Source organism: Zootermopsis nevadensis, unplaced genomic scaffold (assembly GCF_977971745.1).
Source record: "Zootermopsis nevadensis isolate Lab colony 2312 unplaced genomic scaffold, Znev_1.0 Znev_ptg000021l, whole genome shotgun sequence".
Lineage (NCBI taxonomy): Eukaryota > Metazoa > Arthropoda > Insecta > Blattodea > Termopsidae > Zootermopsis > Zootermopsis nevadensis.
Genome location: NW_028259153.1, coordinates 6,954,465 through 6,973,671, shown reverse-complemented (window position 1 = coordinate 6,973,671; position 19,207 = coordinate 6,954,465). Strand labels below are relative to the sequence as shown.

Genomic DNA, 19,207 nt, shown 5'->3' with positions numbered 1-19,207 from the left:
AAGTTGGAACAGGGACAGAGAGCCACAGCGTCGAGATGTAAATTAATTAAGAGCTCTTATTGAAATGTCAGAATAACATAACACCTGATATGGAAGCAATGTTCAACATTTAGAAAGTTCAGAACAAAACACCTTAAATAGAAGGTTCTGTCCAACTACCCATCACACGTAACATATTTAGCGACATTTTTAATATTATCATACTACTCTTTATAATATTCCTTGAATTTGTGAGTGGGGACACCTTTGGTCCCATTTATTTACTGTCTTGAATTCGATTGAAGTTCATTCTTAAGCTCTTTCACGAAACGAAATTTAAAATTTCTCTACATTCAAAGAAGCAACGGATGGCAGGGGCACACGAGAACGTACAAATCATGAAAAGTTAGTGTTCGCCGGCCATGCACACAGAAGGAAAGAATTATTTGGTTTATTAGTGAGTTAGTCATGCAGAAAGAATGATAATTTGTACGATTCGTGTGTGGAGTCTGCCATCAAATAATTTTATATCAATGTTTAATTTACGTGACGTCAGCAGCAGCGGATTTGACAGTTACTGCTCTTACTCAGTCACTACCCAAGAACCTTGGCTATAATGGGGAATAATTTGTTGGTGCAGGCGAACATGTTTCAAGTTTTGTACAAATCCTGAATGCAATGAACCGAACTTTTTAAACGCACTGCAGTTTAGACTTCGTAGCCTAAGTAGAACAAACGACGGGAGATTACTAGGAGATGAAAAGTGTTCATGAGATGCGCCGCTGGTTTCCTATCCTGGAAGATGAAATAGTGGAAGAATTACTGATTCTAGGGATAATGGGATTATTTTACGCGAGAGTACAGGAAAAGCTGCAAAGATGTAACAAATCATTTAACGTATCGCCGTAAAGATAAAATGCAACGTAATTTGAAGGGATGGAATGGTGCAGACATCCTAAGAAAAGAATTTCACATTCCTCAAGTGCAATTAGCTTTTTCATTTAATCACAGGAAGACAATTGTCCGTCATTCTATTGCACGCATCCGAAATCTGGAACATCCCAGGATCAGCATAAAAAGTGCTCGCATCCTTATGCAGCTTCGAAAATAAAGTATAATATAAGATGCAGTGAGAAACTGGATAAAAACACGAAACCTTCTGTACCAGCTCGGGAATCTATCCGAGAGCCTTCCGGATGCAACAAGCAGTGCGCCGAGCGAGGTCATTTTACGGTAATGTCACATGTAAATAGCTGATTATAAATATGAAAACAAAACTATTTAATATTAGCAATGACATCTGAGTGCATCATAACCCTATTTGACTGAAATGTACTCATCAAATTATATGAAACCGAACTGACATAATATTATCACAATAATTATTTAAGTATCTCCTCAAGTGCATTTAAAATTATTTTCATGAAACTACTACAATAACTTTACAATGGGACTACTGAATTTTTAGACTAGATGATAAGAATGACAATCAACAATTAATTTGATTCCCAAACGTTCGTCAGAATTTTGAATTTTGAAGACAAACTTCTAGAAACTTTGCAAAACTCATTCATTATCAATATGTAATATGATTCAGATCAGCTTGAATATTCATGTCGGCGAAAAAATACAACTCTCGGAAAAATCAAAATGTCTACCACTTTCGCAACTAATTATTTATTCATATTAATGAGTACTCGGTACAGTTCCTATAGGCCATGGGGGTTACAAAGCCACTGGTCAGCAGTAATTTTGTGTACGTGCTCAAAAGTCGGCAAACAAATTTAATATTTTGGAAAAGTTCTTCATTTCTGAATGACTTGAATATTTAATATTTCTGCATCGCAAAAAGACCGCCATAATGGCTACCAACTTCGCACGTAATTTTCCATGTTGGAATGAATATCGTGAATAATGATTTTGCAATTCTTGACCGAGCAACGTGAAATCAAAGTCGAAGTTATTTCAAATCACGAAACTGTTACGACGTTTTTAGCGAACACCTCTTCATTGTTTCACACGACCTAATTTGTATACACCACGAGCTACTTTTTATCCAACTATACAAACTAAAGTGAAGTAGCTTTTGGACGTGTCCGAGAATATTTAATTTGTCTCTATTAATACGAAATCACAATTAATTTCACGCAAACTACTTAATACAACTTATGAACACTAGTTGCTTATTCTACAATACCAGATGCGTACGATGTAGGCCAAGATAGACTGCAGGCAGGCTCACGTCTTACCCTTACGAAGGCTAATGGCTCTCTGATGTTGCTACGCGATTAAAAAAATGAAGATCAGTTTCGCCCGTAAGATGTCACCCCACCTGACATCCAGTGACGGTTCAAGCTAAATCTAACAAACGGACTGCATTTAATGATCAAATCAACGCAGTACGTACAGACGTCACTAAATATATTTAGTACGCCTATTATTTGGGTTTTAAAGTTCGACACACACATAATTATATAAATTTTAACCTGGGGTAAGTGACGTCACAACCAGACAAGCAAATGACGCGCCACGGTTCCCACGCTATGTCACTCTGTATCCCTCCGCTGTTACTAACCGAGTACCCACTGTTTCAAGCTTTTCAGCACAAAATCATTCGTCCAAAACGCAAAATGTAGGCGTTTGTGACACTGCATAAATGCCATTGACGAAATTTCGGGTCGTAAATAATCCAAACACAAGAGAATTATTGAACATACATTAACTTGGAAACATCCAAGTTTCCCAGTTAAAATCTGAGGGCCCACAAAATTGAGCCATCGTAGGTTTAGCTTCATGAAATTCTGTAGCCTTTATTCAGTCTTTGTATAAATGTATTCAAACACATTAGGACTGTTTTCGTCACGTCATGAGCTCTAGACTTGACCGCGAAACAAACTACAGAATAGAATGCTTCTTGACAATGTAATAGTCGCTGGGCTATTCAAGAAATCTGACTTCTGGAAAAGTATTCTAGACTTCCGTGGTTTGCCCTATTAGATCACAGCGCAGGGAGCATCGTATTTGTTATTGAAGCTGATAACCAAGCAACGAACACACTAGGACAGTGAAGGCTCTGTCTTGCTGCTCCGGGTAAGGTCAGGCAGCGACGCGCAGCTTGGGTATGGGCGCTGTGGAATGGGTTTCGTACTTGGCCGGTTACCGGTTTGAATCCAAGTCTGTATGTTCTGCTGTTGTACTTAGTTACTGTGTTTTAAGCGGAAAATCTGGATAATAAAGACAGGTGGATGGACTTTCGGACAGGTGGATAAATAGAGATCTGCTCTGCCATAATCTTAAGCTCAGAGGGATTCGAAGCATTTATTACATGAATAACCATCCCCTCATATTAAAAAAGTAAAGATCGAAACAGGAGTGTCATATGGAATGTTATTTCAACGACAATTAACATGAAACACCCTGTTTCAGCTCAACCTTCTTTTATATTTGGGGTCGAGGGTGTGGAGTCGCATAGGGTGTGTCACCAAGCAAGCTACCACAGCTGTCATTTTAGTAAGTTCACTGTGACAAGAATTTCAGAAACGCTAAAATTGTTGAAATAACAGGCACGTTGCATTCTGCACTCATGGTCAGTTGCATCGTAACTCAGTAAAGTCCCAAAATTTAAAAGTTTGCTTGCCGCATTTGAAAGTTAAACAGTGAACGAAAGTTCTGACAGCGTACAGAAGTAAAACGCCTGTAGTCATAACCGGTTCTTTTTAAATTCCAAATTGGATGCATGACAAATACGCATGTCTTTTGAAAATCTGCCACGAGCACGTGATAAAATAACTCCACCCCACAAAGCTTTCTTTTACCCAATCGGTAAGTCTCCACAAACCTCTAATTAGATCACGTGGCTAATAAAATACGCTCGGTACGGAATGATTTTCTGGATATGGACACTTGTTCTCGAGTCTTAGCTCTGTCTTCTTCTTTTTATCTTTAAGTTTCATTTTTACGTCTCGGCCTCTTAAAGCCGGTCCACACTGACGCGCACTGCCATAACAAAACAGCGGAAGGCGAAAATGTGGACCCAGGTTTGTGCACGAAATGCTTAACACAGTAATGTCAATGAAATTGACCATGTTTCGCACCCATACAAATCAACAGGCAAGATTATTGTTTTGTATACTTTAATTTTCAGGTTCTTAGAAATCAGACGGGAAGACAAAATATTTTGGACTGAGAAGTAGCAAGCATTTCCGAAATTTAGCCTCCTCCTAACTTCCTCACGAGTATCATTTTGATTTGTTATTGTTGTTCCCAAATATTTGAACTTTGTAACCCTTTCAAAGGATTTATTATCCAACCTAAGATAATTTTGCCCGCCTGTCTTCTGATGACGAGATACTAACATGTACTTAGTTTTTTCTGAATTTACTTCTAGCCCCACTTGTCTACCAGTTTCTAGTAAAACTTCTGCGTTCCTCTTTATTGTATTTATATCGTCCCCCAATAAATTAACATCATCAGCATATGCCAATAGCTGATGTGTCCCATTCAATTGCAAACCCTCCTGCCTACCTTGGACCTTCCTGATGGCGTATTCTAGCGCAAAGTTAAAGAGCAAGGGAGATAAAGCATCTCCTTGTTTTAGACCGTTCTTGATGAGGAATGTCTCAGATACATATTTACCTACTCGAATTTTGCTACAGGTTTCATTTAAGCACATTTTTATTAGACCCACTAGCTTCTTTGGTATACCAAATCCAATAAGAATATTATATAGCACTTCTCTCTTCACAGAGTCATAGGCTTTTTTGAAATCTATAAATAACTGATGTACGGTCCCACCGAACTCCCATTTTTTCTCTAGTATCTGACGAATGCAAAAGATCTGATCAATCGTTGATCTGTTTCGTCTGAACCCACACTGATGATCCCCAATAATTTCATTCGCATATGGGGTTAATCTTGCCAAAAGAATGTTAGATAGAATTTTGTATGAGGTTGATAGCAGCGATATTCCTCGGTAATTACCACACTCAGTCTTGTCCCCCTTCTTATGAATAGGAATAATTATGGATTCCTTCCATTGTTGTGGCATCTCTTCCTTATCCCAAATTAACTGAATAAGCTTATGGATCCTCATATGCAACCCTTTGCCACCTGCTTTAATTAATTCGGCCGGAATCTGATCAATTCCTGAAGATTTATAACTTTTCAACTTCCCAATGGCTAGTTCCACTTCATCTAAGCTAGGTTCTGGCACCAACAGTTCAGCTGTATGCATTTTAATCTGTCTAATATCACCAGTCTCATGAACATTTAAGAGCTCGCTAAAGAAATTTTTCCACCTATTGGATCTGCAAGCAAACTGCCATGATCATCCTTTACCAAATTGGTCTGGGGTTGATATCCTTTCTTAAAGTTATTAATGCCTCTGTACAGGTCTCTGATGTTTTTTTCCTTATTATTTGTCTCAAGTTCAGCAATTTTGCCCTTCAGGTATTCCCTTTTCTTATTCCTAAAGGTTCTACCAGCCTCACATCTCACGTTACATAGATTATCCGCATTTGTTTTGTTTGGGTCCTGCAACCATTGAAATTTTGTTTGCTTCCTTCGATCTATTAATTTTGAACATTCTTCATCAAACCACGGTTTATTTTGCTTTCTCCTGTAGTATCCTAGTTTCTCTTTTGCTGAAATTTTGATGCAGTTTCTGACATTTTCCCAATCCCTGTTGATGTCCACACTTTCATTATCTTCATTTGTCTCTAAAATTTGAAACCTATTTGAAATTTCAACTTGATATGAATAATATACAACATAACTAACTAACTAACTAACTAGATGGCTTACCGAACCTGAAGGTTCATCACCGAATTAACCAAAGCCCTCCACCGGACCCTGTCCTGGGCCAACAAAATCCAGTTTCCTTCAACTCCTACCTCCCATAGATTATCCTCCCATCTACATCTAGGTCTCCCCAGTGGTCTCTTCCCTTCAGGTTTCCCAACATACAACATAGATAACAATAATCAAACCTCTAATCTTCTTGCCTCCTAACAATTTTTTTATTTCTCAAACTCAAGAACTGTTTAAAAGGATACCATATACACTAAATTCAAGACATTAAACAGCAGCACTCAAAATGATCTTCAAAAACTCTTTACTGTTTGGTTAGCACCAATGGTAGAACTGTATGGATTTAATAGGAGAATATTCTGAGGGGATAAACCAGTAGTATATTCTTATTCTACCTGCACTTCTACTTTTTATTATGTTACTTTTAGAACTTGTGGAATGTTTCACAGAAGAAACAAAGCAAACAATACGTTAAAAAAATTATCACAGTCTACTTAGATTTTGGCATAATTACATGTAAATATTATGTAAAAGTGAATATGGCCCAGACAAAACTTTTGTTTGAGAACCACTTTTCTAAACATATAATATACAGAAATAAAACACTTTGGGAAAAATGTGATACCAGTTTTCACTTTCCACAGAAATAATTAATGATACTTCTTCAGAGTCTAAATGGGTTAGGACAAAATGTTTCCATACAAATTCTGTGTAAACATCTTGTCTTTATCTATAAGCACTTACAGTCCACAGAAAGCATTATTCCTAGTAGCAACCAAATAAGAGCTAGTACAAATGCTTATGTATAAAATAAGGTTTTTTCCCTCATTTCGAATGTATGACAAAATGTTTACATCATCAGCAATACAAAGCACTGAATCTTTTCAGACTGCATAGTCTCACTATCAATTGTGTAAGCAGACAATCTATTCTTTAGTGCGTACTTGCTGTATGACAAAGTAGCATTCTGTTGCTGGAAGTGGTTCGAATGTAAAACAGGAAGATGTAAGAAGGGTCACGTCAGAGTAAGTGACAAAAGTTTTGTTAATTTTGTAAAACATGAGTGAACATGGGAAGAAAAGAGATCTACAGCAACACAAGTATCTAAATCATCAAAACAGATTATAATTCGAGGATGACGAACCTCAACAAACAAACCAACAACCTTGAAGAAGTAGGCCAGAATAAACAATAAATAGGAACAAACTGCATTTAGATTTAAAACTACAAAATCAATATTTTATTTTCTGTGTTTTTAGGAGGGAAGTAATTTTGCGTCTCCCTTGTTATGACACCTGTACTCAGTAATGGGCAAAAACAAATACAATATACATACCTGAAGAGAATACACATAATGACAAAGTCTTGACTTGAAAGTAAACTGTTAAACAGCATGGCCCCTGACAACTGCAATACGACCAATTTTTCAATGAGCAGAACTTGTCCCTCACTTGTGATAACAAGATTTCCGCCTTCCACAACAACCGTGAAATCAGCAACAACACAAGTACTGCATCATGGTCTCCTACAAAACAACACTCCACATAAATCTACTTGAACAGACGTACTCCTGTTATGAAAGAACGAAGCATTGCCTGTACGAGAGGCTCACAATTTAGGAAACGAGAGACAATGAGGATGTAACTAAGTGCAACATGCACATACCTCCCCTACTCGTGAATGCTTCAGGCATATTTGCCGCTAGATAGTGCACGTGTTGATTTGACTGCTGCACATCAAGGCATCGAAGCTCCAAATCAATTGCCTTTGTACGGGTTTTACTTTCAGTAAACATTTTCTAAAGGAACAAAACTATTATTACTGGTACATCACACCTCAGCTAATACTGTTATGGTAATAAAATTATAATTATCATAAATTAATATACACTGAATTTTGGTGGAGAATCCTCCTGGAAGACCCAGGAAAAGGTAAGAGGATGGAACTGTCTGACTTTTACTTTATTTAATGACAGTGGTTTAACTGCAAAGATTATTTAGTGTACTGAATAAAATTGGAATATAATAGCAAATTATATCCTTTTTTCAGGTACTGTATTGGCATTCACCCAGAGACACTGAGGAAAATTCAGTCAAATTTAACCAACCTTCTTCCTAAGGATAATATTAAAATAATCTCAATGAAATGAATGAATTGAAGTGGATCAGGATCATGTCCAATGACAGGTTTTGGCATTACAGGTGTTCAACCTTCAAATTCTGTTACCAGATAGTTAATCCTCCAGCAAATAACATGTGTTGACATATAACTCCGCATGGTATATATTGCATTACTAACATGTTTAAATCTACCATGGCACCTAAACTCTCTCTCACATATAAGACACTGCTGCACTCTGTCTTGAACCATTCCAATTAGCTCATACTTTTTCATTCGCCCTAAGAATATTAGGTGAAGCCCACAAACTGTGACATACTAAACGCCTACAAGAAACAGTTCACATTTTCTTTCTACAAAATACGAAAACACATGCCTTAAAATCTAGGATCTCTGGAAGAGCACAAACAGGTTTTGTGGATTCCCTCTCCAACCGTTGCTGCAGCTCCTGACTCTGCTGGACCAGTTCATGGAACTTGGCAATGGTAATTTCTCGGTCTGCCAGTGTTTCTAAAGCTGCTTCCTTTTCTCGCTGTGTCTGGAATATATAATTGTGTAATTCTCTTAAACACAGGCAGTAGCATCAATATTTTCAGAATAACCACAGTAAAACTAATATTTTATTTTCTGTAACTTTTATCATTTATTACTTGGTCTTAAAATGTCAATCAACAAATTTTTTCAAGTGCGAAAGAAAACTGAATATGATTTCTGCATAAATGTGCATACATACACATAATTTTACAACAGTACATGTGCTGAGAAATACTGAACTATATTTCAGTGTAAAACCATGTAGAAAAGACTAAGAAACACTGCAGTAACTCGCCCATAAATTTCTTCTCATTTGTCATGGACAAAATTAGCAAGATCCACTTTCAGTTCTTGGCTACCTTCTTGGAGCTGTTGATTCATGTCTTGCAAGGCCTCTAAATCTGCTACGGCTTCTTCCAAATCCTTCACACGTTCTTCAAGGGTAAGTTTGGAGTCTGCCAATTGTTGAAACATTTCCTCTGCCCCCCAGTGCTGCATCAACCTAAGTTAGACCTGTTCTCTAAATATCTTTCCTATGCTTATGAAATATAATCCCTTAATTTAAGGAAATAACACTAATTACAGTGCTTGAAAATGAAGTATCCATAATTTAGGATATTACACAATGAGGAAATATGTGACTTAAACAGCAAACAAGACACACTAGCAGCACCTTAGTAAGAGTGCACCTGAACTGCATACCTGCTCCTGCAAATCAGAAATTTGGTTATCCATTTCTTCTACTCTTGAGCTCAGTTTCTCTTTAGTGCGAGCAAGCTCGGCAATCTCAGACTTCCTTAGATCCAGATCCTTCTGCAGTTTTTGAAACTCGTGCTTCTCGTGAGCAGACAGGTCCCGCATTCTGTAACAACATACATGCAAAGGAATAATTAGTAACTGCTGGGATACCAATTTGTCTCTGAAACTGAATATTATGAGCATAAAAACATCAAGTGGTGCATCACTTGGTGCAGGTCAGACCTGATGTATTATCCAGAAAGTGTCACAATTGTTTCAATGTTATAAAACGTTAATTAGAGCTAGAATGAAACGAGGAGATCAGAGAGTAAAAGCGTGTTACATAATAACAGTGTGACATTGTAAGATTATTTTCACGAAGAACTGTCTTGTGTTGTGATGCTAAGATTAGTGTGGGTTTGATAATATAGTTAATTAACAATAAATACTTTTGTTTGCTCAGACAGCTCAGTCAATAAAGGGATTAGCTATGGGCTGGTGAGAGGTGACTACACAATGCATGACCTACACTTACATTCCTTTCACAAACTATTAATTATTTATTTCATAATAAATAATAAATCTGCACTGGACTGAGAATGCATCCTACAATCACGCCGACGGAAGAACACAAGAGGATCACAGCAGCTGCGCCATTTTCTCATACACAGTGACGGAAACGTCTGAGAAACAGCGAACACATCCCGCCACCGCAGGAGCACGAGGGATATTCAGTGATCGTTATATGCGCACCCTGACGAACTTTCCTGTCATCTACCGACATCAGAACTGAAGTAGATGTCCGTCCGCGAACACTCCACTGCACCACCGAGCGAAATGCTACCTGAAATACCACTCCACAGATTGTAATCTCATAAGTAGCAACGAGGGTGCTGAAGAGTTCTTCCGTGACTGCCAGACTACAGACATATGAAGGCCAAATGCTCCTACCAACTTCACCTATAAGGAACCAACTACAAAACATATACATAACCTAAAATTCTTCGAATAATTTATGAAAGCAACACCGCGAAAGGACAGCTAGGTTCGGAAACTACAGAAAATAAAATTTGCAAGAAGTACTATGAAACAAATAACCCACATTTCGCCACTAGATCGCCTACATCCTGGCGCACATTTACCACATAGCCCATCAGTCACCGGATTGTACTGCACGAGCATCTATAACACACCGAGTGACTAAGTCTTCATCACCGAACAGATTGTTGGTGGGCGCTAGCAATTACATGCCTACAAGTTACCTCCAACATCTGTGTAAACACCTCTTGCACTTGCTAAATGAGTGAAACTGCAGAGCCCCCCTATCTGCTGCGGAACAAATGCAGAATGACTGACCTTTTGAAGTTCTTCCTGTGCCATTAGCTAGAACTGAGAATATGAAATGAAATGAAGCTGATAAAAGGCAAAACCATATTCTTTCCAGGAAGAGGAATCACATCTTTGGTGACAAGCTGCGGCCAAAGCCAAGAGTATCTGCAACTTAAAGCCTTACACACATGACAAACTCTCTGATTCCAAGATGTTGGTCACCACACTATAAAGCATTAACACCCAGCAGTCTGTGCCGGCACCCACTTCAAAACGCAAAAATGCAGAAGATGATTAATGTTTCCTTCGAACGATATCTTGGAATCTGGAGCAGGGTTTTCCTGTCTGAGTCCTAACTTGAGCTGCAAAACGTGTTGCATGCGAAGATGCAAATGCAGGGCTTTCATTTGTATTTTGATGATGTGTCATTTTAAGCATTGAAACTGTGTCTGAACATATCAACTGCATGGCTTTTATAAGCAAAGTGAAAAGATGGTTTTTAGTTCGACATCCTGAAAAACGAAATTCTTTTATCTACTTCTTCCCAATTCTTTTCTGTTTCAGGGGTGTGAAATAGCCATTTCTCGCACCGATGCATTTCCACTGATTAACATGAAAGTGCTGGCAGATCATTCCAGAATCCGACAAACTCAAGTCTACGTCGTTAATATCTGGAACGAAAGTCAAATGAAGTTATTCAAAAAGCTCTCCTGCCATCTACCGACATCAGAACAGAAGTACATGTCCGTCCGCGCACACTCCACTGCACTGCCGAACGAAATGCTGCTTGAAATACCACTCCACAGATTGTAAACTCATAAGCAGCAACGGGAATGCTGAAGAGTACTTCCGTGACTGCCATTAGTGACATCTTCCCTTTTATTAATGTCAGGAACTACATACATATGAAGGCCAAAACGCTCCTACCAACTTCATCTATAAGAAACTAACTAACAAACATATTCATAACCTAATAATCTTCGAATAATTTATGAAAGCAACGCCGCGAGAGGACAGCTAGGATCGGAAACTACAGCACAATTAAATTAGCACGAAGCACTATGAAACAAATAACCCATATTTCGCCACTAGATCGCCTACATCCTGGCACACATTCCCATCTTTATCACAGCCTCCATTGTGAACATTTTCCTTTCACTTTCATGTTCAAAGCCTTCTTTGGGATTTGTCTATTATTCATTCTTAATAAATCATTGCCCATACCATCTAATTCCGTTCTTTTGTTAGTTTCTCTTCCATGGCATTTGACTTAGATTATCTTTCATTTTTCATTTTCTATCCTATCTGTTTTAGTTTTTCAGTCCATTCTTCTTAAAAATCGCATCTCTGCTGCCATTAATATAGTAGTTCAAGAGTTTACTATTTAACAAAAGAATTATGATCCTTAAATGCCAATTAATTTTGATTGAAACTCTTTAATTTTCATATTTGCACTTTGTGGATATTTTAAATTTATAAAGTATTTCCATAAAATATTTTTTATCTAAATGTCAGACTGTATCTTGTCGTCCAAACACCATACTAACACAATGCGAATACCAGTAGCACCTTCTGCAGCCAGAGTCAGTTTCTATTTTACTATAATAATCCATGGCGAAACAGCCCTCTGAGAGCCAAAGCCGACTAGCTTGATTACTGGCCTCACGTTCACATGCCTAAGCAGAGGTGAACGATCATCCTACCAGATACAGGGTGACTGTGGAAATGTTTTGCTTCTGATCCTGCCAAGAAGGAAGAAATAAGAGACTCTGCTGCTCCGAGCATGTTTAAGGGAATGAGATGATGGAATTTGTTGTTATTGTGAACTGTCTAGTAACTTACGTAAATGTTCAAGAAGCATACTTACTACATACGTGCTATCTTTCAGTTCTTATGATATGCAAATTGACATGCTTTCTTTTGCACCCGTTCTAACTCCCTGTAAGGATCCCAGCACGCCGCCCCATATTCCAGAATCGGACGCACTAGTGACGTGTAGGCTAGACTTTTAGTGTTACTATTTCCCTTTTTGAGAACGCGCATCGTAAAATGAAGTGCCTTCAGGCTTTCTTCACCGTACAATTTACTTGATCAGCCCAGCTTAAGGGAAGAGCAATACTCGGAGTGTTCGAGAATTGGGCGATGAAGGGAATGTTTGAATTGAACGCCAAAGAAATGACAGCAGGCTGGAGAAAATTACATATTTCACTTTTCCATGATTTGCAGTTATTCAACAAATATTTATTCCAGACGTAATTTTAATCAACATGAGATGAGGCTTTCATAACAGTGAAAATCTGGGCCACAGTCTTCCACGGTATTAAGCCACGTAGTCAGGATTTAAGATGGAGGTAATAGGTTTCTGCAAAACCTTGGTAACCACAAACAGGACTACAAACTGTCATAACGCAGATTACTACAATTCCAATTAATTTACACCAGTTAACTAGTTTAGAAACTACACACCACAGTGTAAAGTTTAAAATTCTAAAACTTTTTGAAACAGTACACAGACTTTTTTAATGTACAGCCATAGTCAGTTCTGAAACTCTTATTCAGAATGCTTGGCATTGCAAGTACGAACAACTCAAATAAAAAAGGCAAACCTTCTAATGGCAACTACATGAAATAGAGGTCTTCTACAATGATGTAAACAGTCTCTGAAAGAAAGTTTCTTTTCAGCAATGATGTTACTTATCACTTAATAATAATATCAAGCTTTACAGCTGAGTAGATACAAAATCCTTTGTAATTTCTGGCAGTCTTATTTTACCAACATTTCATATGTCCTTCCTGTCTTCATCAACAAGGAGACGATGAAGGCCTCAGGGTCCTCTCAAACCTTGGTAAGCTTCTTCCAGACGGAACGGCGCTACAACTCAGAGGACAGCAACCAAAGCCACCAAGATTTTCGTCTCTGTCTATGAGGAAGTCACAAAATATCTCCATGATAGAGTCGTCCCGACACTTGACGTACAAAGAAATATTTTGAGCCTAGTTCACTGGAAGACAGAGCGCTTGAAATAGAATATTATAATAACGTAATTGTAGAATGCTGTGCTGTGTAATTTGATACAAATTTATCTAAATTATGTTTTTAGTAATATACAGAGCACCAACATGTGACATTTATTAACAAGTTAAACAGCATTATGGACTATCTTTACAAACCGTAAAAGGAATTTGTTGTGTCTTATTGTTTTGTATCTTATTGTAGGTCACTGCCACCGGGTATAAACCCATTTGCAGTCAATAATATATAATAATAATAATAATAATAATAATAATAATAATCTGTGGGGATATAAATATTGACTATCTCTCTGAAAGCTGCCGTAAGCAATGTCTAAATTCTCTTTTAGCAACGTTTAATCTTACACCTACAGTTAACTTTCCCACAAGAATTCAAAATAACTCCAACTCTGCCATTGATAATATTTTTGTAGATAGTTACAAGTTAGGACACATTTCCATTAAACTTGTAATAAATAAGCTATCTGATTTTGATGCTCAGCTATTACTGGGTACTGGGAACGACCCGTTCTTCAAGTGCCTGAGCACTGCGGGTCCCAACTTTTCGTTGGCTCGATCTATAGACATTTTGGTAGGACTCCTTGGACGAGGGATCGGCCCGTCACAAGGCCTCTACCTGTGCACAGGACAGCACAACACAGAAAAACATCCATGGCTTGAGTGGGATTCGAACCCAAACCAAACGGCACAAGACCACGCCTCAGACCGCGCGGCCACTCTGAAGGCGCGTTTCTTCATATTAACGCAATAATTTCTGTCTAATAAACTTTAAATGGAAAAGTTGTGTTTACGCGATTTAGTTTCATATTTCAAATACTCGATCTAATTTCCTTCAATCTTTCTGCGTAGTTTTGTAAGAATAAATTAAAATAAAGTTTATACAAGATGACGACCACAGCCGGTTTTGGGCGTCTTGAGCACTGGGATTGTGGGTTCTCATCCAACTCGCGTTTTTCAATCCTGTCTCGTGCAAGTTGACATCTTTCCCTTGTCAAAGGAGTCCTGCCGAGTGGCTTCAAGGATTCGCATTTGCTTCTGAATTGGAACACGCCAGAACACGCGTACGGGAAAAACTGGATAAGAGGAAATTCAATGCCTATTAAAAGCATTTTCCGTTTTCTGTAAGCTGCGCAGACGCAGTAATCTCGTCAAGTCGCTCCTCTGAGTGCACGTGCACCCTTCCGAAGTAACGTCACGAGTTCCTGATGCTTGAGGCGCCTGCAGCGAGCAAATTTCAAATTAAAACTGAATAGAAATTATTTTCCATCACACAATTTGCTTCGAGTGGCAGAACTTCCAGCGAATGCGTCGTTAAATTTCTCATGCTGTTGGACATCTCCATTACCAGGAATGGTAAATCAGCATAGAATTTAGTGATGTGGTTGAGTACGTGAAAAATTGTGGCTGGTAAACAATTTCAAGTTGTTAGACTCGAAATAGAAACTTTTTACGCACAAGAAAATCTCGTGCAAAATTCGCGTTTACGCTTCTAACGTGCCTCGGGAATTAAATAATCGCATTCCTACAATCGATTTGATGTAGGCCCGAGACCGGTTGCCCTGACTGAAGTTTTTCGTGGTTTTATTTATTTCCTTCAGGCACATTCTGTGTTAGTACCGGAAACTAGGCCGTAGTCCTTTCTTTCAACGTATTTTACAATTTATTATTCATTACTCGTCTCATCATTCGACGTAATGCACTTTAGATTACAAATATCGTCGTTAAACAAACGAGATCCGACGGCCCGCCGTGTCTCCACGTCTGTGCGCTGGACTCCAGAGATCCAGTTCCATTTTAAGTTACTGCATTATTCATTAGCAGCATAAAAATTTACACTGGTCACAATTATTCAGTTTAATTTAAAATTTTTAAAACACTTTCTTGTGTATTAAAAATGTGTGAGTCTTGTGGAAATGTCGGTGAATCAAGCAGGAACCTAACAAGTCAGAACTAAATTACGTGTTCAGTTGATGAGCGATATAAGTCTCCATTGTGGCATGGATTAGACCCAGAAAGAGATAACAATTATGATTTCCAACTCAGTCTCCTTGAAAAGAGAGATCAGCCAACTTCAGAGGCATTACACTTCCATTCTCTACGCCAGAACCGCGAAACATGGGTCCCTCAGGCCCCCGGAAACATTTTCCCTGGTCCAGGGGTGACGGGGCCTTAAAAAATTATTTTTAAAATTAATTAAGTATTAATTATTTTTAAGCAAGCGAAAATGAAATTGCATTTCTTTCTTATGTAAATTCTCATTATTTTTAAATTTATTTCCTTCTGATAGAGAACACATTTAATATTAATTATTCACTTTTTACAATTATGATTGAATGCAACCAAATTATAAGCTACTTATTTTTGTTGTTCTTTTTTTCAGCTACCAACAATGTACGGAGTCCTGCGCATGCGCAAGACATCGTCCCTTCCTAGATAACACCATTCCTGCGTACGAAACGCATTGCTGGAAATGGCAAACAGAGCCTTAAAATTGAAACGGGAGTTTTGTTTACGCTGACGGGGTTCCATCGTGGCGGGAGGATCGCCAATTCAAACTGGGGTCTGTTGCTGCTGATGGGAGTGTTGTATCCCGAGCTGGGATAGATTGGCAGGGCGAGCGGATCCTTTGGGAGGCAGTTCGGGGTGATAAGTACTGCAAGCTTGAGGTTAACGTGAGAATTTATTGCAAATAAATTGGTACAAGTTGTTGCGAGATCCAGGTATCGAGAGATGTTGATCTGCCTAAGCACGGGCAGAGCCGACTTCTAACAAGAGTCGAGTTCCCTCTTTCACGGAGACGATCCAGACTCAAGTTCAGAGAGTGAATAAGGGTGGTCTGTCGTCGTGGTTTTATACACGTTTAGTGACGTTAACTTTCTAAAATGGTTACAAAATAATAACTTTCTTTATCTCGGTACTCTGCCACTGCATATAGGTCTTTGGTTTGTTTACAGCAAATTCCATCGCTAGTTGACGACTAGGGATAATTTAGAAATCAGTTGAAACATCCTGCTTTCCCTTACTAAAAATAACTTGCTTATAGCTTATTTTGAAATAGCTTTGGGAGAGTACCGATTACACAAATAGTTACAATTTGCAGCTTTGTATCTAAGGATATTGGATATACCAATTAATGCATTTTCTATAATTGGCCCGTATATAACAGGAGGTCATCCCGTCCAAAGAATTTGGTTGGTTGGTTCTCTGAGGTTTGAACCCAGAGGGGGTGGGACGCTTCGTCAAACACTCAGTCTGCAAATATTGACCGACAATGGTCAGCTTTTATGTGAACACCTGCGTGAATAACAAAGCAAGAAAAATTGTCAGTGCAGCCATGGTTCCGGATAATTTGACGTAAATACGTCATAACTGCTTTACAATTGAGTAAAGTTTGATTAGGACATTGCTTATTTAACTTGAATTAGTTACGCTTAAGATGGCTCTGTGGTAGCTGAATGTAATGTAAGGTAATGTAACGTTTTCTAGGTAACCATTGTTATCAGATGTTACACATTTTCCTGTCACTTTTTCGTTACACTTTTTTGCGGAATGACCCTTCCGTATAGACGTATTTACGTCAAAAGCAGTGGAATTTCTAACCCACGCCTGCAACAATCTTGGCTGAGCATGCCATAAGGCTCTTTTCACGTTTCCTATGCATGCAGTATAATTGAATGAATGAACGGTATTGCACTACATTCCTTTACCCAAGAAACTAATTGTTAAGTCATCTGTTTACTCGGTATTGTTGTGTTTCATTATCGCCGTCAACAATCCATTCGTTATTGCGGAAAGAGTTGAGCTGTGAATCGCTTGTAGAAGAAGTGCGTCGTAGAAAAGATAATTTTGTGCTGTTAAAATCCTTTTAGAATATCACAAGTTCTTATCTTATGTAAGAATTATTAAGAAATCTGTGATACCCCATTTTAGATTTGATTAAACTGATCATTGCCAGTGGACTTCGTGGTCTCGTACAATTGAACAAAGTTTGAGGTAAGGAATTCCTATTTATTATTATTGTTCATCACATTTAATATTTTCATCTGCATTTGTGAACTCGTGTAAGGGAATTAGGCTTGTCTTCTTTTTAACATAATTTAAAGTAATGTTGCATTGACTTCTGTTTGTTCACGGCATCATTGATAATAAAAGAATATTCCAGTAGGTAATTAACATTTTAAAGAAATAAAAGGTGTTTCGTAGCCCCGAATCTTAATAAAAATATGTCGATGCTAAGAAGAAGGGTACATGAATAATAATTCTAACACTTTACAATTCCTGATAAATCGACATTATTAAAGCGTTTTAGGGAACTCGGAAGAATTTTTATTTCGGTTTTACAAGCCTAATTATCGACGAATCTCCCTACAACAGCAGATTAAATCAGGGGAATGTTTGCTATTATTGAGTGCAAAGTATTTATGGGTGCAAAACTTAGTCTTTCACTTTGAGGGAGGAACATAGACTGAGGGCCTCTGAGAACTTGGTGTTGAGGAAGATGTCTGGACCCAAAACGAGAGTGGGACAGATAATTGAGAAAAGTGAATGACGAGCTCCTCACCCGATGTTGTTAGGGGGAGTTGAGTGTTTACAAGGCCTGAAGGGAGGAGACCTCTGGGAAGACCTCGGCGTGGGTGGCAGGATAACATTAAGATGGATCTTAGGGAGATTGGACTCGATGAAGCGAATTGGCTTTCCGAACACGATAATGAATCTTCTGGTTCAGCAAAGGAAGTGGGCTGTTCTTTGACGAGATGAGTACCAATCGACTTTTCACAGAATATCTTGCTCATTGCAGTGTTTGTGTAGTGATCTACGCATGCGTTAGAACAACTTAGAGCATTTTTTACTGTTCCCAAATGTAATTCTCGCGTTCAATTGATAAATTTAAATTACATTTTGTGCTTGTAGTGTATATAAATTTGTAATTTAGGCAGAAAGGTCCTTAATTATGTAAACTGTTAAGCACTTTTAGTTCTACAGAGAGAGAAGAACTCGAAAATTTTATGCTTATGAAAAGGCGTAAACTTTTTTTTTTAAAGTTTATTTCTTAACTGCCTGGATCTGCATCAAAGGTCACGCAATTTCTATGGCATATTTTTGTCGTAATTTTTTAAAATCGATTCACCAGAGTAGAGGCATCTAAGACTTTATGGATTACATTGATGTTTTTATACGTAATGTCTACGTAGTTTACATATAAGGAGAATTAAATTATGCGAGTAATGACAAACACGCGGCATGACTTAATATTGCCTGAATCAGTCACATCTTCGGGGTGATTTAGCCAAGAACAGTGAGATTGGCGGATCATGTGGAATGCATGGATGGGGCAAGAGGTGTGCACCGGATATTGGTCGGGAAGCCTGAGGGTAAGACAACGCTGGCGAGACCTAGATGTAGATGGGAGGATAATCTCAGGCGGGATCAATGGGAGATAGGAGTCGAAGGAGACTGGATTTTGTTGGCCCAGGGCAGTGTCCGGTGGAGGTCTTTGGTTAATTCGGTGATGAACCTTCGGGTTCGGTAAGCCGTCTATGAAGTTACTTAGATCAGTCACATTTAGAGCTTTGTCGTTTTGTATTGAATCTCAACAGGCATTCTACAATAAAGAAACAAACTGAGTCCATGGAGCGGAAGCCCTGCTTGAGAATCTAACAGTAGCCCA

At 38.3% G+C, this 19,207-nt stretch overlaps 1 protein-coding gene across 1 annotated transcript; it reads right to left on the bottom strand.

The window, feature by feature from the left end:
- Positions 1-8,045: 8,045 nt before the first annotated feature.
- On the bottom strand, positions 8,046-10,503 carry LOC147873164 (uncharacterized). Its single transcript, XM_087353073.1, has 3 exons — positions 10,440-10,503; positions 9,142-9,301; positions 8,046-8,443 (listed from the first exon to the last, which is right to left on the bottom strand). The coding sequence occupies exons 2-3, from the start codon at positions 9,298-9,300 to the stop codon at positions 8,246-8,248; spliced, it is 357 nt and encodes a 118-aa protein (XP_087209199.1). The 5' UTR covers position 9,301; positions 10,440-10,503; the 3' UTR covers positions 8,046-8,245.
- Positions 10,504-19,207: the final 8,704 nt, after the last annotated feature.

Coding starts and splice junctions, on each gene's coding strand:
- LOC147873164 (XM_087353073.1), bottom strand. CDS start 9,300: ATGCGGGACCTGTCTGCTCACGAGAAGCACGAGTTTCAAAAACTGCAG. Junction 8,444..9,141: donor TTTCTGATTTGCAGGAGCAG/GTATGCAGTTCA, acceptor TATATATTCCAG/ACACAGCGAGAAAAGGAAGC.